General features: G+C 34.5%; 1 protein-coding gene across 1 annotated transcript in view; it reads left to right on the top strand.

Annotated features, from left to right (window-relative positions):
• Nucleotides 1–13722, top strand: part of ATR (ATR serine/threonine kinase) — a 42201-nt gene that overhangs the window by 16221 nt on the left and 12258 nt on the right. Inside the window, exons 20-33 of the mRNA XM_059822356.1 lie at nucleotides 304–397; nucleotides 1163–1288; nucleotides 2808–3014; nucleotides 3227–3340; nucleotides 4228–4343; nucleotides 5242–5362; nucleotides 6248–6385; nucleotides 7500–7707; nucleotides 8170–8348; nucleotides 9244–9408; nucleotides 10653–10744; nucleotides 11351–11442; nucleotides 11808–11985; nucleotides 13196–13372. Coding sequence (XP_059678339.1) covers nucleotides 304–397; nucleotides 1163–1288; nucleotides 2808–3014; nucleotides 3227–3340; nucleotides 4228–4343; nucleotides 5242–5362; nucleotides 6248–6385; nucleotides 7500–7707; nucleotides 8170–8348; nucleotides 9244–9408; nucleotides 10653–10744; nucleotides 11351–11442; nucleotides 11808–11985; nucleotides 13196–13372 — 2007 coding nt within the window. The remainder of the gene's footprint in view (nucleotides 1–303; nucleotides 398–1162; nucleotides 1289–2807; nucleotides 3015–3226; nucleotides 3341–4227; nucleotides 4344–5241; nucleotides 5363–6247; nucleotides 6386–7499; nucleotides 7708–8169; nucleotides 8349–9243; nucleotides 9409–10652; nucleotides 10745–11350; nucleotides 11443–11807; nucleotides 11986–13195; nucleotides 13373–13722) is intronic.

The raw sequence follows: 13722 nt of genomic DNA, 5'->3' as shown, positions 1-13722 counted from the left end.
CTGGTAGAGGGGAATGACAACTTTGAAAGCTTTGGAAAGAACTGTCTTTAAAGAGAAAGTAATTTGAAGTATAGAGGAGAAATACCTGTGGTTTAGTTGAGTAATAAGAGAAATAAATTGCTTAATACGTATACTTAATTAGATAAAAAAATTAATGGAATTTACTTTTTTCCTGCTTTTCAAGCCTTTGTTCTTCCAATCATTGCATTTCACTTCTTTCTTTTGATGGGTTTTTAAGATTTTTCTGATTCAACTAATGCTTGCTATATTCTTTGCAATTATTTTTTTTTCTGTAACTGTTAGGGATGCAGTACGAGACTTTTTGCATGAAATATATTTTCTGCCTGACCTTCCAGAACTAAAAGAAATTCAAGTTGTCCTTCAGGAGTACAGAAAGGTATAGCTGCTTTTATTTATTTATTTATTTATTTTTAATGCATCAAATAAATTCATTACAAGTGAGGAAAACATGTAAAGTTTATTGTTAAGCGGAAATAGTATTTATCTGCCTCCACAACAAAACAGAATTTGTGTACCGTGGGAATACTTTGAAGCAGGTTCTGATTCTTCTTTAGGAGTGAAATATGCTCACGTTTAACATGCTTGTTTCTGTAGCATCTTCTGAACACTGACTTTTCATCTTTTTGAGACTAAAGATAGTCTAAGATTAAAAGTCAGCAGTAATAACTACGGCAATGAATGTGTTACAGGAGAAGCTACTTTTAATTTGATCCCTCTTCTGTATTCTCTTTAAAGGTAACAAAGTTTTTGTCTATTTTTAGGAGTACTCTATGGTCCATTTCTTTTGCTTGCCCTCAGAATGATTAGGTAATAGGTGGGAAGTAGCAATTATTTGGTGGGAATGAGGTAAAAAAAGTAAAAATTAATTTGATTTTAGATAATGAGGCGCTCAAAGCATGTTCTTCCGATTTAATCATTTTTATTTACACTGCCATTATATTTACACAAAAGTGTAAATATAGCACCTTTTTGAGGAAAACATTTTAAAAATAGACAGGAATACAGTGGTATGTGGGTATAGGTGAGAATGTAGGAGGAAAGGTAATTGTTTGGATGTGTTCTCACTTGTGTTCTTTGAGATGCTGCTTAACCGTGTTCCTGTTAGATTTAACTTGAACTTCTTATGTCATGTCTTGTTCAGGAATCCTCCAAAAGCACTGACTTGCAGACAACGCTGCAGCTGTCTATGAGAGCTATTCAGCATGAGAATGTGGATGTTCGTATTCATGCACTTACCAGCCTGAAAGAAACATTATATAGAAATCAGGTATAGAAAACCTTCTTTCAGTAGAACTAAAAATAAATCAAAGTAGCATCTGGACCAACAATCAAAAACTCCTTACTGTTACTGGGTGTTCACATGAACTGTGTTACTCTCCTCAATTTATTAAGCTAGCCGTTTCTTAATATAATGGCGAGAAGGGATTCTTTTTCCATCGTGTCTCCTTGTAAGAGGACTCTCAAATCCTCCTAATCTGTGTGATGCTTATTCAGAAAGGCTAGTGGTATATTTCTTATCTTTTTCAACTCTGAGGAAAGATGTATCTAAGTCCATTTCAGCAATCTATTGTTTGGGTTTGTTCTCTGTTAGAACACGTACGGCTTTTGCATCAGGGGACTAATACATTAAAGCCAGCATTTTTTGTGTGTGGGTGTAATATCTGAAAAAATTAAGATAAATGTGACCACCTTACACCTTTGATTTTTTTTTTTTTTCCTCTTCCTTCTTTGCCTTCCACCCTCAAAAATTTGAATCCATTGATCATAGTCAAACAAATTTTATAGCCATGTACAAGTTTCTTTACAAATCTGTGTGGTTATTGGCCTAGAGGAGTGTATGTGACCTATTAAAATTTAAAAAAAAAACAAACCTGTCTTCTTAGTAGCAGTAAAATTGTGGGACACTCTTCAGTCAGAAATTAAAAAAAAAAAAAATCCTAGCTAAACCAACAAACAATCAGTGTGTATATTCCTGGCCAATCAGTAATTCTTGCAGCTCAGATCAGCAAAATCTCACCATGTCTTCCTTAGTTAGAAGTCTAGCAAAACAATTGAGGCAAATTAAATTTAACGAGTTCCACAGCCTGTAGAACTATTTGCTCTGTTAATGTTGGCTATGGTTTCAGTTTTCATTAAACATAACAACAGCAAACATCTTCACATTATTAAGAGAAAATTTTTTTCTGTATTTGGACTAAATGTGGAACTGAGGAATAAAAGCTGGACCACAGTGAAAGAGAAAGGAAATCCAATTAAAATCATGGACATTGATTAAAGGACTTGAAACCCTGGGCTTTGTAGGGACTGAGAGTGAAGAAATGACCAACAAATGGGAAATAATAAGGATACCAATGGCAGCAAAACCAGAAGGTATGACAACAGCTGCATGAAAGAAATTGAGAGGAAGTATCAGAACACATGAAGAAAAGGAACAGATAAGTGTAAAAGATTGTTGTAGAAACGAAGAGAGATTCTTGGTAAGATAAGGAAAGAAAATGAAGTTAGTAGAGAGGTGTATGATAATGAAATACAAGATTGGCCATGACAGCATTATTAATTGAGGCCCAAATCCCTCATTCTTACTCATTTGTTTAGTCCTTCCTAGGGTAACAAGCCATTTAAAGCAATCAGGCTATAGTTACAAAATGACATCATGTGAATTACTAACCTGAAGTCATGGGTAAATGAAATACAAAGTAAGACTGAGTTACAGATGGAAAATTTCTGAGAATATTTACCATAAACATGGTTGTAGAATAACTCATCTTTATTTTTCAACTTCCTAGGAAAAATTGATAAAGTATGTAACAGACAGTGAAACTGTGGAGCCAGTCATCTCCCAGTTGGTAACTGTACTTCTAATCGGCTGCCAGGATGCAAATTCTCATGCCCGACTACTTTGTGGAGAATGTTTAGGAGAACTGGGAGCCATAGATCCTGGCAGGCTGGATTTTTCAACAAGTGAAACTCAAGGAAAAAATTTTACATTTGTGGTAAGAAGTGTTGCTGTAGTGTTTTGTTTAGCATTAGTTTTTTAGAAGTACTTGGGAGTAGAGAACCTCTTATCTTTAGACCCTTTGAAAATCTATACTTGCTTTCTCATCTAAAACAGTTTAGAGTCAGGCTTCAGAGTGATCACTTTGAGATTAAAGATACAGCTATTACTGTTTGTTTTAATGGAACTGGTGTTCTGTTTGTGATTGAGGCTGGTGTGGAGGATCCAAATTTTGCCTATGGGTTATTAATGGAATTGACCAGAGCATTCCTTGCTTATGCTGATAATGTTCGTGCTCAGGATTCTGCAGCGTATGCAATTCAGGTAAGATACATGGTTAGATTCTATTTTTTTTCTTCACAAATTATTTCCTATCACACTGAACATAGAATTATGCAATATAAATGTAGATTTTGAAGTACACGTTTAAGTATTTGAAACTTCATCCTATACAGCTTTAAATTACAAGGTAGAAGGTTATTCAGGATAGTGATTTTTTTTATTTATTTGTTTTTTAAACTCCTCAGTGCTCACTTAGAATTCTGGGGAATTGTCAAATAAACAAAGATGTGTTTGCTTATGGGTCACAATATTTTAGGAGAGATCTGATGTTTCAGAGGTAACTAACTAGTGATTCAAGGAGTAATCCTGAGACTGACTTAGAAATGGTGCAGGTTCCATAGGCAGAAATGAAAAGCAGTAAGTATTCCTAAGAGGGTTTCTGCTTACACTTTTAAGAAGCAACTGAAAGTGAGCTTACCCTTATTTTCAGACACTAGTCTTTTGTGCTGGTTTGCCAACTTAGTTGTTGTTATTTAATATCTTTGTGAAAACTTCAGGACAATTTTTTGCTCCAGGAGAAAATAAGTGGCCCTATGTAGTCAGCGTAATAAGAGAATTTCATTAGCTTATGCACAAGGAGGAATCAGACTAACTTCTAGTCCTGGTTTATTGGCAGGTGTGAAGAATACACGATAACGTGGTCCAAACACCAACTGGCAAATCTGGGGAATCAATAGTTAATTGAAATCAACACTGCCTAGTAATAGGGGATTAACAATGTTGGATGAAAGTTTTGCGGTTATAATTTCTGAATTAAACATTTTGTAACTTCTGTCTCACTACTTCTGTATATACACCAGTTTTTATTACTATTGTGGTCATGAAATATTTTTGGTGCTAACTTGGTCATGTAAGCCATGTCTTTTCAGGAGTTATTGTCTATCTATGACTGTAGAGAAACAAACACCGACTGCCCAGGCTCCAGGCTTTGGAGGAGGTTTCCTGAGCATGTGCAGGAGATCTTGGAACCTCACTTAAATACACGGTATATGACAACTTAAGCAATTTTAGTTTATAACAGCTTTAAAAACTTTTTTTTTCTCCAGTCTAGCAATAACTTAATTTGGTTTAGTGATTGTTACTCTTCTGTGAAGAGTGATACATGTATATACAAAATTCAAATAAGGTCTTTCTACGTAAAAGCTGAATTAGCACTTCCTTGAATGTAATTCTCTGTAAATCAAAAGACCAAAATTCTGAGCTCATACTTTGTCCAGATCTGCCTGTTTGTCCCTAGAGCATTGTCTTTCTTATATGATGTTTTGAAGCTTTTATTTCTGTTTTCTTTCCTCTATACAAATTCTCACTAGCATTTGAGTTTGTACTCAAATCCATTAATATTCCTTTACTGCTACCCTTTATAGAAGTAGGAAGAACTCATTGGATTTTAATTTGACTTTTTATTTTGTTGAATTAATGATAAAAATAATGTTAAAACCCCTTCAAATTATGTATGCACCTTAATTTGAAATAATCAACAATGTTTCCTTTCTGTTTCCTCATGAAGACCATCATGTTCATCTGTTGTAAGTTTTGCCTTGTTTAGAAAACAGTCTTTTTGGCATTTATTGGCTTTCATGTATGTTTTGGGTTTTTCCTGTCAAAAACATAGTACTCAAACTGATTTCAACAGCACTTTGAGCTATACTTAAAAATTGTGGTAACATGTTAGGTTGTTTGTATTTCATGTTTCGTTTTAAGAAACTCTAGAATAAAGTATGTTGACTAATGCAAGTATTTTCTTAATTGTTTTTTAAAAGATTCAGAAGATGAAACCTAATATGATTCCGGTTAGGGAACTTCATAATTCATGATGTGCTTTTTAAAATTATTATATTAAATAAAAAAGTTAGTTATTTTGAATGGATATTTTAAAATTACAGGTACAAGAGTTATCAAAAGGCTGTAAATTGGTCTAAGATGAAGAAGCCAATTTACTTAAGCAAATTAGGTGATAATTTTGCAGAATGGTCAGCAACTTGGGCAGGTTATCTTATAACAAAGGTAAGAGAATAAAACTGCTCTCTCTATTGGTATATACAATACAGTTCTTGAACTACATCTTGGTTTTTGAAAGTCAGGGATGGATGGGGGAATATGCCTATTCTCTATAGGCCTGTTAAAGCACATACCTAAAGACTTCTTGCACTTTCCCTTCCCCAGCATTATTGCTTCTTGGCTAGGCTTGACAGGTAGTGTCAAAGCCAAAAGTCTAGGAAGTTTGCGCTTGTCCAGAGACTCTTGTATAGCTGAAGGCACTCACAGCTTCTTCTGGAAAACCTCAAATTCACCTTCTCAGTTTCTGAAGGATTTCTTTCATTTCCCCATAGCTCTGCAGTCCCAGCATATAAAAAGTATTTGTCTCTTTCTTCCTTTCCTTTCCTCTTTCCAACATGTAAGTGACCCACTGAAAATTTCACTTCTAAATCAACCACTTCAAGAAGTTAATTTAATCACCATAGCTCAGTAGCTACACTGTCCTCTATTTCAGACAGAGAGGAATTGAATGTCTTCATAACATCCTAATTTTTGCAGGCTTTTAAGGGGGGCAGAAGAGAGACTGAGTGCAGTAGTAGACTCTTGGCCTTAGGGTTTTTTCTATGGCCAGTGCAAGTTCACAAGGGTGGAGAAAACATGGAAAAGTGAAGCATGTAAGAATGCTTGCCTCTCTTTTTGTAGTATCAGCAGTTGATACATGTAATAGCAGCTGCCATCTGGCATTGCTGTTGCAGGTTTAAGTCTTATAAAACTTCTGTAGGAGGCAAGTATCTTAAAATTATTTGATGGAATAGAATTTGTATTTGTCAACAAAAAGAAGCCTATCAATTGTTCAGGCATTTGCACTTTTGTAATGATGCTTTTCCTGGAAAAAATAATTTTTGTTTATAGGTGCGACATGATCTTGCCAGAAAAGTTTTTGATTGCTGCAGTATTATGATGAAGAACGACTATAAAGTAACAATTTATCTGCTTCCACACATCCTTGTCTATGTTTTGTTGGGATGCAGTCAAGAGGATCAACAAGAGGTGAGATGTATAAGAAGGTAGTGTTCTTCATAGGAATGTTCAAGAGCTGTTCTCCCTCAGAGCTGTTCCGCTCTTCAGAATTACTGTAGACCTACATAAACAGATTGTTTAGGTGTTAAACTCCTTTTCCTGTATTAATAATGTAAATTTTCTGCCAGGGTTTTGAATATACTCATACAAGTTTGTGTTGAACTGCTTTTCTGTGGATTCCCATCTATTTCTTCAGTAGGGTATAGGATGAGATATTATGCAGGTAATGATGACTGCAGTAACATCAAGAGCTGGAGTGGTACAAAGAGGAAGAGAGTGCAACACAAACAAGGAATAAATTCAACTTGTATACTTCCAAGAATTCAGACCCATAATTTTTTCTCTCACTTGCATACACTTACAATTTAAGTGGAAAAACTACTTAGCTACCAGATTCATGCAGAACAGGATTCATAGATGTCTCATAACAAAGCAAGGATAGGAGAGAAAAGAATCTTGCAGTCTGCTTGAAGTTGAAGAGACTGAAAAATATAACTTACGTTCTATTAATTTGAAATTTCACAGCTAAGATATCTGTGTTTAGATACTGTGGGTGTGTAGAGGTGTGTGATGATTTTTCTTGTGTGAACAAGTGCATCCACAGTAAGCATCTGTTATGTGTGTTAATTCATATTCTGTTGACTAAAACAAACAGGAAGTGGGTCTTTCAGCATGGTATTTACTTAAATATAAGCAAAAAGTAGATCTGTGATCTGGTAGCCAGTAGGTAACTTGACTCTTATCAAACCTTGAAGTTTTGTATTTGCAGCAGGAGTGCAGTAGCATTCATTCTATCTTGAAACGTAACATTCCAGTAATCGTGATGTTTATTCTGAATCCAAGGGTTTGCTTTTCACAGGCGTTCTCCCTGTATGGAATCTCCTGATAACAGCTGCTACTTGGTTTGCTGTTTCTTCCTCTTAAGATCATGGGACAAATAGAGCTTGCAAATAAGCCCAAAATGATTAAAATGTGCAATTAATATATCTAGTATTTTAGTTTGATTTTTGTGTTAATTGCTGTTTCCTGCTATTTTGATGCCTGTATGGCACTTCTGTCTTTTATCATACTAACGTTTGTGTAGGTTTATGTGGAGATTATGGCTGTTCTGAAACACGATGACCAGTCTACTAGGAGACTTGAAGACAGTGCATCTGATCTAAGTCAGCTGAGCACACAGACGGTGTTCTCCATGCTTGATCATCTAACTCAGTGGGCTAGACATAAGTTTCAAATGCTTATTGCTGAGAAAAATACTAGCAAGTCTAGCAAAGACAGAGGTGATCTAAAAAGTAAGTGATGCTTATTTTATTTAAAGTGATATTTACATTCTTGAAATAAGCATTTAGATTTGCCACTTCACATTACGACCATTTAGGAGTGCAATATCATTATAATATGTTAGTCTGCATTATGATTTCTTACTATCATATTGTGATTTCCACCCCACCCCCCCAAATCCATTCTTTTGAATGCCTATTTTAAGAAATACAGATTCAAAATAAAAAAATGGAATGTTAATTTCTTGGTAGTTTTCTAAAGGTTCGCTTTAACATACTCTGTACTGTCTTGTGAGATGTAGAAAGTTCAACAGGTGTTTTAAATTATTGTTGACAAGAGAAAAATATGTTCTTAAATTAATCAGGGTATCTCACTAAATTGTGAAATTAATTAACTGAATTTTGATGCATAATGCAATTCTTATAAATGAAACCTCAATGGACAGACTTTTTCAAATGTTTTTTTTTCTATAGCATCAAGTGAGGACTATGGAGAATATCAAAATGTGACACGTTTTCTAGACCTCATACCTCAGGATACACTAGCTGTGGCTTCCTTTCGCTCTAAGGCTTACACGAGGGCTGTGATGCACTTTGAATCATTCATCACAGAGAAGAAACAAAATATTCAGGAGCATCTTGGATTTCTTCAGGTTCTGAAGTTCTTTTTGTTTGTTTTATTTTAAAATAGACATAGATGAGTAAAGCTTTGTCAAATTCTTCTTTGAGATGGGAAGAAGAAAAGATGTAGTCAGGCTCTTGCCATTGGAGACAAGTGTTTAGTTGTCTGTCAGCAATATTTAGTACTTCCCCTTGCTTGGCATGCTTCTTAGATCAAAAGGAAGGAGTAGCTTTCTACTGTATAATAGAAGATTGTAAAATCCTGAAAATAGTTAAATGTGTTTTTGTTGAATGTATAGCATTTATTGCTTTTAGTTAACTCTGTGCCTTTTGTCAGAGAAAACACAGCCAACTATAATAACAAAACAAAACAAAGCCAAAACACATTTGAAGGAAAGCTAAGTGGCTTATTCTAAAGTAGAGAAAGAGCTAATGCTAGGGGTGTTGAAAACCATTTAAATTATTTTCAAGAAGTATTTTAACGTGTGGGATGAGCCTGTTTGTGGGTCCTTATGGTTTGAAATGTCCTCAGCGATGTTTTAAATTTGAAAAACTTAGTATGTTGCTTTTCCACCTTAAGTCATCTGCAGCTTCATATTATACAACTTTATCATGTAATAATAGGATATTTATTTCGCCCTTTATACGGTTTGTTTCAGGTAACTTGATGTGTTATACTTTCTTGTTCTTTCTATAGTATGAGATCATTAGTATTAGAGTATGCTAAACAAAAGTAGGGCTCAAATTTGGAAGTAGCCCAGCAAAACTGACATTTTCCATGAAAGATTAATGCCAAGAAGTCCTACAGAGTAGTTTGTTCTCCCATTTTCAAGAAGATGCGTGATTCTGAGCGTGTTATATATAAAATATCTTCTTGTTGTCTCAGAGTTGTTTTTAATGTCCATTTCCAATTCTGTTTGAATAAAGAAATTGTATGCTGCTATGCATGAGCCAGATGGAGTAGCTGGGGTGAGTGCAATTCGGAAAGCAGAACCATCTCTCAAAGAACAAATCCTTGAACATGAAAGTATTGGCTTGTTAAGAGATGCGACAGCCTGTTATGATAGGGCTATCCAACTGGAACCTGACCAGGTAAATAGAAGACAAATTCTTTTTTTTTTTTTTTTAATATATAAAATTATTATTTTTTTAATCTTCTTAACTAACACAGCACTAAGCCAAAAATACCACTTCAGAATATTTAATAAAATGGGAACGTAAGAGTTTACTGTGGCAGTTGCTGAATAACTATCACTATTGGAAGTGTCTTGTGAACTGAAACAAATCTTTTACTGGGTTTATACTGTAATTTGCAGGCTTGAGTTAACAGTTGGATGCTTATGCCCAGGTGTTTGCTAGGACAGCTTACCAGTTCAAGTTCAGCCTTTGCTTGGGAAGGCCTGGAATTAGATTGCTTAAGTATCAATTAGTGCTGGTACATGCCAAGAGAACTATTAAAGCAAATTACCACAGGTTTTATTCAAAGTAATTCTGACTTAATATTTTTGATTATTGGGAATCTTCGTAATAATCTTCAGGGAAAATCTTCATAATATAAGAGCAATTGGAAAATTATTTAAGAAAACTTATAATTATTCATCTTCTATTCCCCTTTCCCTTCCTTTATTTGGAACATAGAAGTATAAAGTACTGTAAAGCTGAGCAGTACTGGAAAACCATCATGCTTTTCATTTGCCCAAAGTGAATATCCAGAGATGTGATGATAAATGCAAAAAGAAAGTTGAAGACATGTATTACCCTTACTATATTTGAAATACTTTTCTAATGGAAATTGGTAAAAAGTTTCCCAGGCTAGGATATGCCTATGGTTTCTTGCACTTCCCTATGAAACAGAGGTTATCTAGCACAGCTGATAACAGACATAGTAAACAGAGTGTTTTGATGGCCCTACTTCATTCCCAGAGTATGGAAAACATTTTTATCAAGCATGAAATTGCTTTGGGTTTTGGGGTTATTTCTTTCCTGTGACTTCTTCCATCTGTTGTTCATTTCTTTAAATCAAACTTTTATTCACAGCTCTGATATGGGTATTAATAAATGAACATCAAATTACATTTGTGGTGAAGCGCATTTCAAAAATTGCCTATGGTGATTTAAGTTCTTTGGTAATTGTACTTGGTCTTTTTAAATTTTTATTTTATTTTAAATTTTGCATGTTCATTTAGCTTGTGGTGCAATTGGTTATGCCTTTTCATATTATAAAAAGCATCCAAATGGTCATATTTCCTCCTTCAGACTGTCATGAATTTCATGAATGTACGTGTGTGGGTTTTTTCATTTCTTGTGTTGTGGTTTTTTTGTTTCTCTATTTCTAGATTATTCATTACCATGGTGTAGTGAAGTCCATGTTAGGCCTCGGTCAGTTATCTACTGTAATTACTCAGGTCAATGGAGTGCTTGCGAACAGGTACTATTAAGTGTCTGATACAATGTTTATTTGAGTAATATGAAGCTCTTGTGTTACACCTATGTCTCAGTAGCCATTTTTGCACATTATCAAGCATTTGATGCTTATCAAGCATATCCAATTAGCAATGTGAAGCTAGAAAACTTTAAGTGCTTTGTCTATAAATTAATACCAAGACTTCCTGAAATGTTAGTACTCCTTGACTGCACTGTGTACAGTGTTGAGATGTGCTTTAATTTGTTAAACAGAATCTTTCATTCATTATCTTGCATGTTACTTGTTCCATAGCTATTCTGTAGCCTAATAGGATAAATGGATTGGCACATGCTAATTTTTAAAATGTGCCATAAAAGTTAAATACGATACTTGGAAATTGAATTTGTGGGATCGTGTTGTACAGCTATTCTTTTTTATCGATGCATATCCTTTCGCTTTTACTTTTTTTTTTTTAGAAGCAAGCTTACCTTGCTTCTTTTCAAGTAAGAGAAGTTTTACATAAAGAATATTTGCTAATATAATGATAATGTAGAACTAACATACTGAGGGGGTAAAGGGAAAAAACTGAGTTCAGCACAAGCTTTTATTGCCTTCATTTTCTTTTAATAGGTCTGAATGGATTTCTGAATTGAACACTTACAGAGTGGAAGCAGCCTGGAAACTGTCACGATGGGATTTACTGGAAAATTATTTGGCTTCAGGTAAGTTACCGTGATATCAAAATATGAATACTTCCTTGCATTACTGAACCAGTGCATGTTTTAGTCTAATCACCTTGAATCAAGGGGCAGCTATTGTCATTTTTTAGTCTTGTAAATGTATTTGATTGTAAACTGTATAGTCTTTGAGTATAACTTTCAAGCAACTATAAAGCCAAATTTCTTCTGGGTTTGTTGGGGGTGGGGGTGTGGATTGTGGGGTGGAATTATACAGCATTTCTAAAATTCAGTTAATTAGTTCTGAGAAAATCTTATTTTTCCAGTAGTATGTTAAGACAAATTAGCATGTTCGGATCAATTAGCTGCTTAAAGAAACAGTTTGAGAGGCTTTTTTTTCCTCCCCAAAGATGTGAAGTCCACTACTTGGAGTGTCAGACTAGGACATTTGTTATTATCAGCCAAGAAGAAAAATGAGTCAGCTTTTTATGAAACACTCAAGGTTGTTCGAGCAGAACAGATTGTACCCCTTTCAGCAGCAAGCTTTGAAAGAGGATCGTATCAGCGAGGATACGAACACATTATCAGGTTTCTGATTTTCATGTCACTATTTTCAAATCCAGAAATCACATAATCAAGTATGCAGCAGCAAGGATTTTCCATTTCCTCAATAAATGGTACTGATGTGCATTTTCTGTCACATCTTTTTTTTTTTCTTCTTCTTTTTTTTTTTCTTTTTTATGTTTATCCCCCATGAAAAATATTCACAATAAAACTGTTGGGTATAGTCTTTCAAAATCAGCAAGCAAGTTTATGTAAACATCAGGTAATAAAATGAACCATTTAATTCCATGCTTAAAGCAGTACATATAGGCCAGAACTCCATTAACTTAACTCCGTTAACTTGAAGAGCATTGCTTTTGGTCTGTATGATGGCCTAAAAGCACTCCTTTCTTTTGTCAACAAAAAGCGGTAGAAATTGAAACCCCATCCCTTTTTCTTTCTGAATACATTTTGAAGTTGGCAAGTGAGTAGCCTTTTTTAATGAAAAAGGCTTAATACTTCCTCTGCACTGTAAATGCATCCTTATGGCAAGATACTTCATGAAACTAGCCAGTTGAAGTATATATTTCTTAATTACTTTTTAATTCTATTCTGCTTTGGTAATTTTTTCAGTGTTATTTTATTGAGGAAATGGAGTTTGAGTATTGAGGAAGAAGTGTTTCAAAATACTTAGATTTAGCTATTGATCTGGGCTACTCGGAAGCCTTCAGTCACTGTTTCTCTGTCAGATATACCCACTACACTTAGACTCTGCCAATGAGAACTTAGGCGTTTACAAGCTCTCAACTTTGTAGCTTTACAGTGACAGCTAATAATAATGGTATTTTCAAATACATGGACTATCTTTATTGTAAAGGAGGTGTTTAAGTAACAGATATTATATTGCCTCTAAAACTATTTGTTGAAAATGTCAGACTTTTTGAAGAATTATTGCTAAAAGCAATTAATAGAAATACTCTTTCTAAAGATTGACTTCCTCTCCAAGTGATCTTCATTGTCTCTGCATTCAGCAGCTTGGTAAAGGAATAGGGAGAAAATAACTAATCAGTTTACAAATCCTTGATTTTATGTATTTAGTTTTGCTGCATTTTGCTTTTAAAATAAGTCCTACCATTTGAAATTACTTACATGGCCAGCTTTTAGAAAGAAAATGGCAAAAGCTGTGTAAAAATTGCATAGATCTCAAACAGCAACCAATTTTCAACAATTTTATGCCTTTATTTTGCTAAAACAGGTTGCATATGCTGTGTGAGTTGGAACATAGTATTGGACCAATGTTTCACCAACCAGATGGTGACCACGGTAGAGAGTCCCTGAATTGGTGTGCTCGTATCGAAATGACCCAAAACTCTTACAGAGCAAAAGAACCCATCTTAGCACTGAGAAGGGCTTTGCTTAGTCTCAGTAAAAGGTGAGAACATGACTATTTCTTGTCTGTCTATTTTGTATTCTCAGTAATATTCTGGTTTTCCATATGCGTATTAGAAGAGAGAAGATAAAACTCTGTGGAAATTTATATCGTAGACAAAAGCAGTCCTCTCCAATATTACGTACCTTCAAACTAGAAGGGAAAAATGGTGTCTATAGGAAAGATAAGGGAGAAAGAGGGGGAAAGAGTATTTGTTTCCAGGCCTAAATGGAAAAAGGTGACATAGATATATTACAAATAATTTTGAATGATCGGTCTGTAGTATATAACTTTCTGAGAAATTTTATTTATGTTGCAACACATTGTGATATTTACTTCAGATTGTAAAGTAG

The sequence above is a fragment of the Gavia stellata genome, chromosome 11 (genome assembly GCF_030936135.1).
Source record: "Gavia stellata isolate bGavSte3 chromosome 11, bGavSte3.hap2, whole genome shotgun sequence".
NCBI classification, from domain to species: Eukaryota; Metazoa; Chordata; class Aves; order Gaviiformes; family Gaviidae; genus Gavia; species Gavia stellata.
This window is presented reverse-complemented; position numbering and strand designations above follow the sequence as displayed.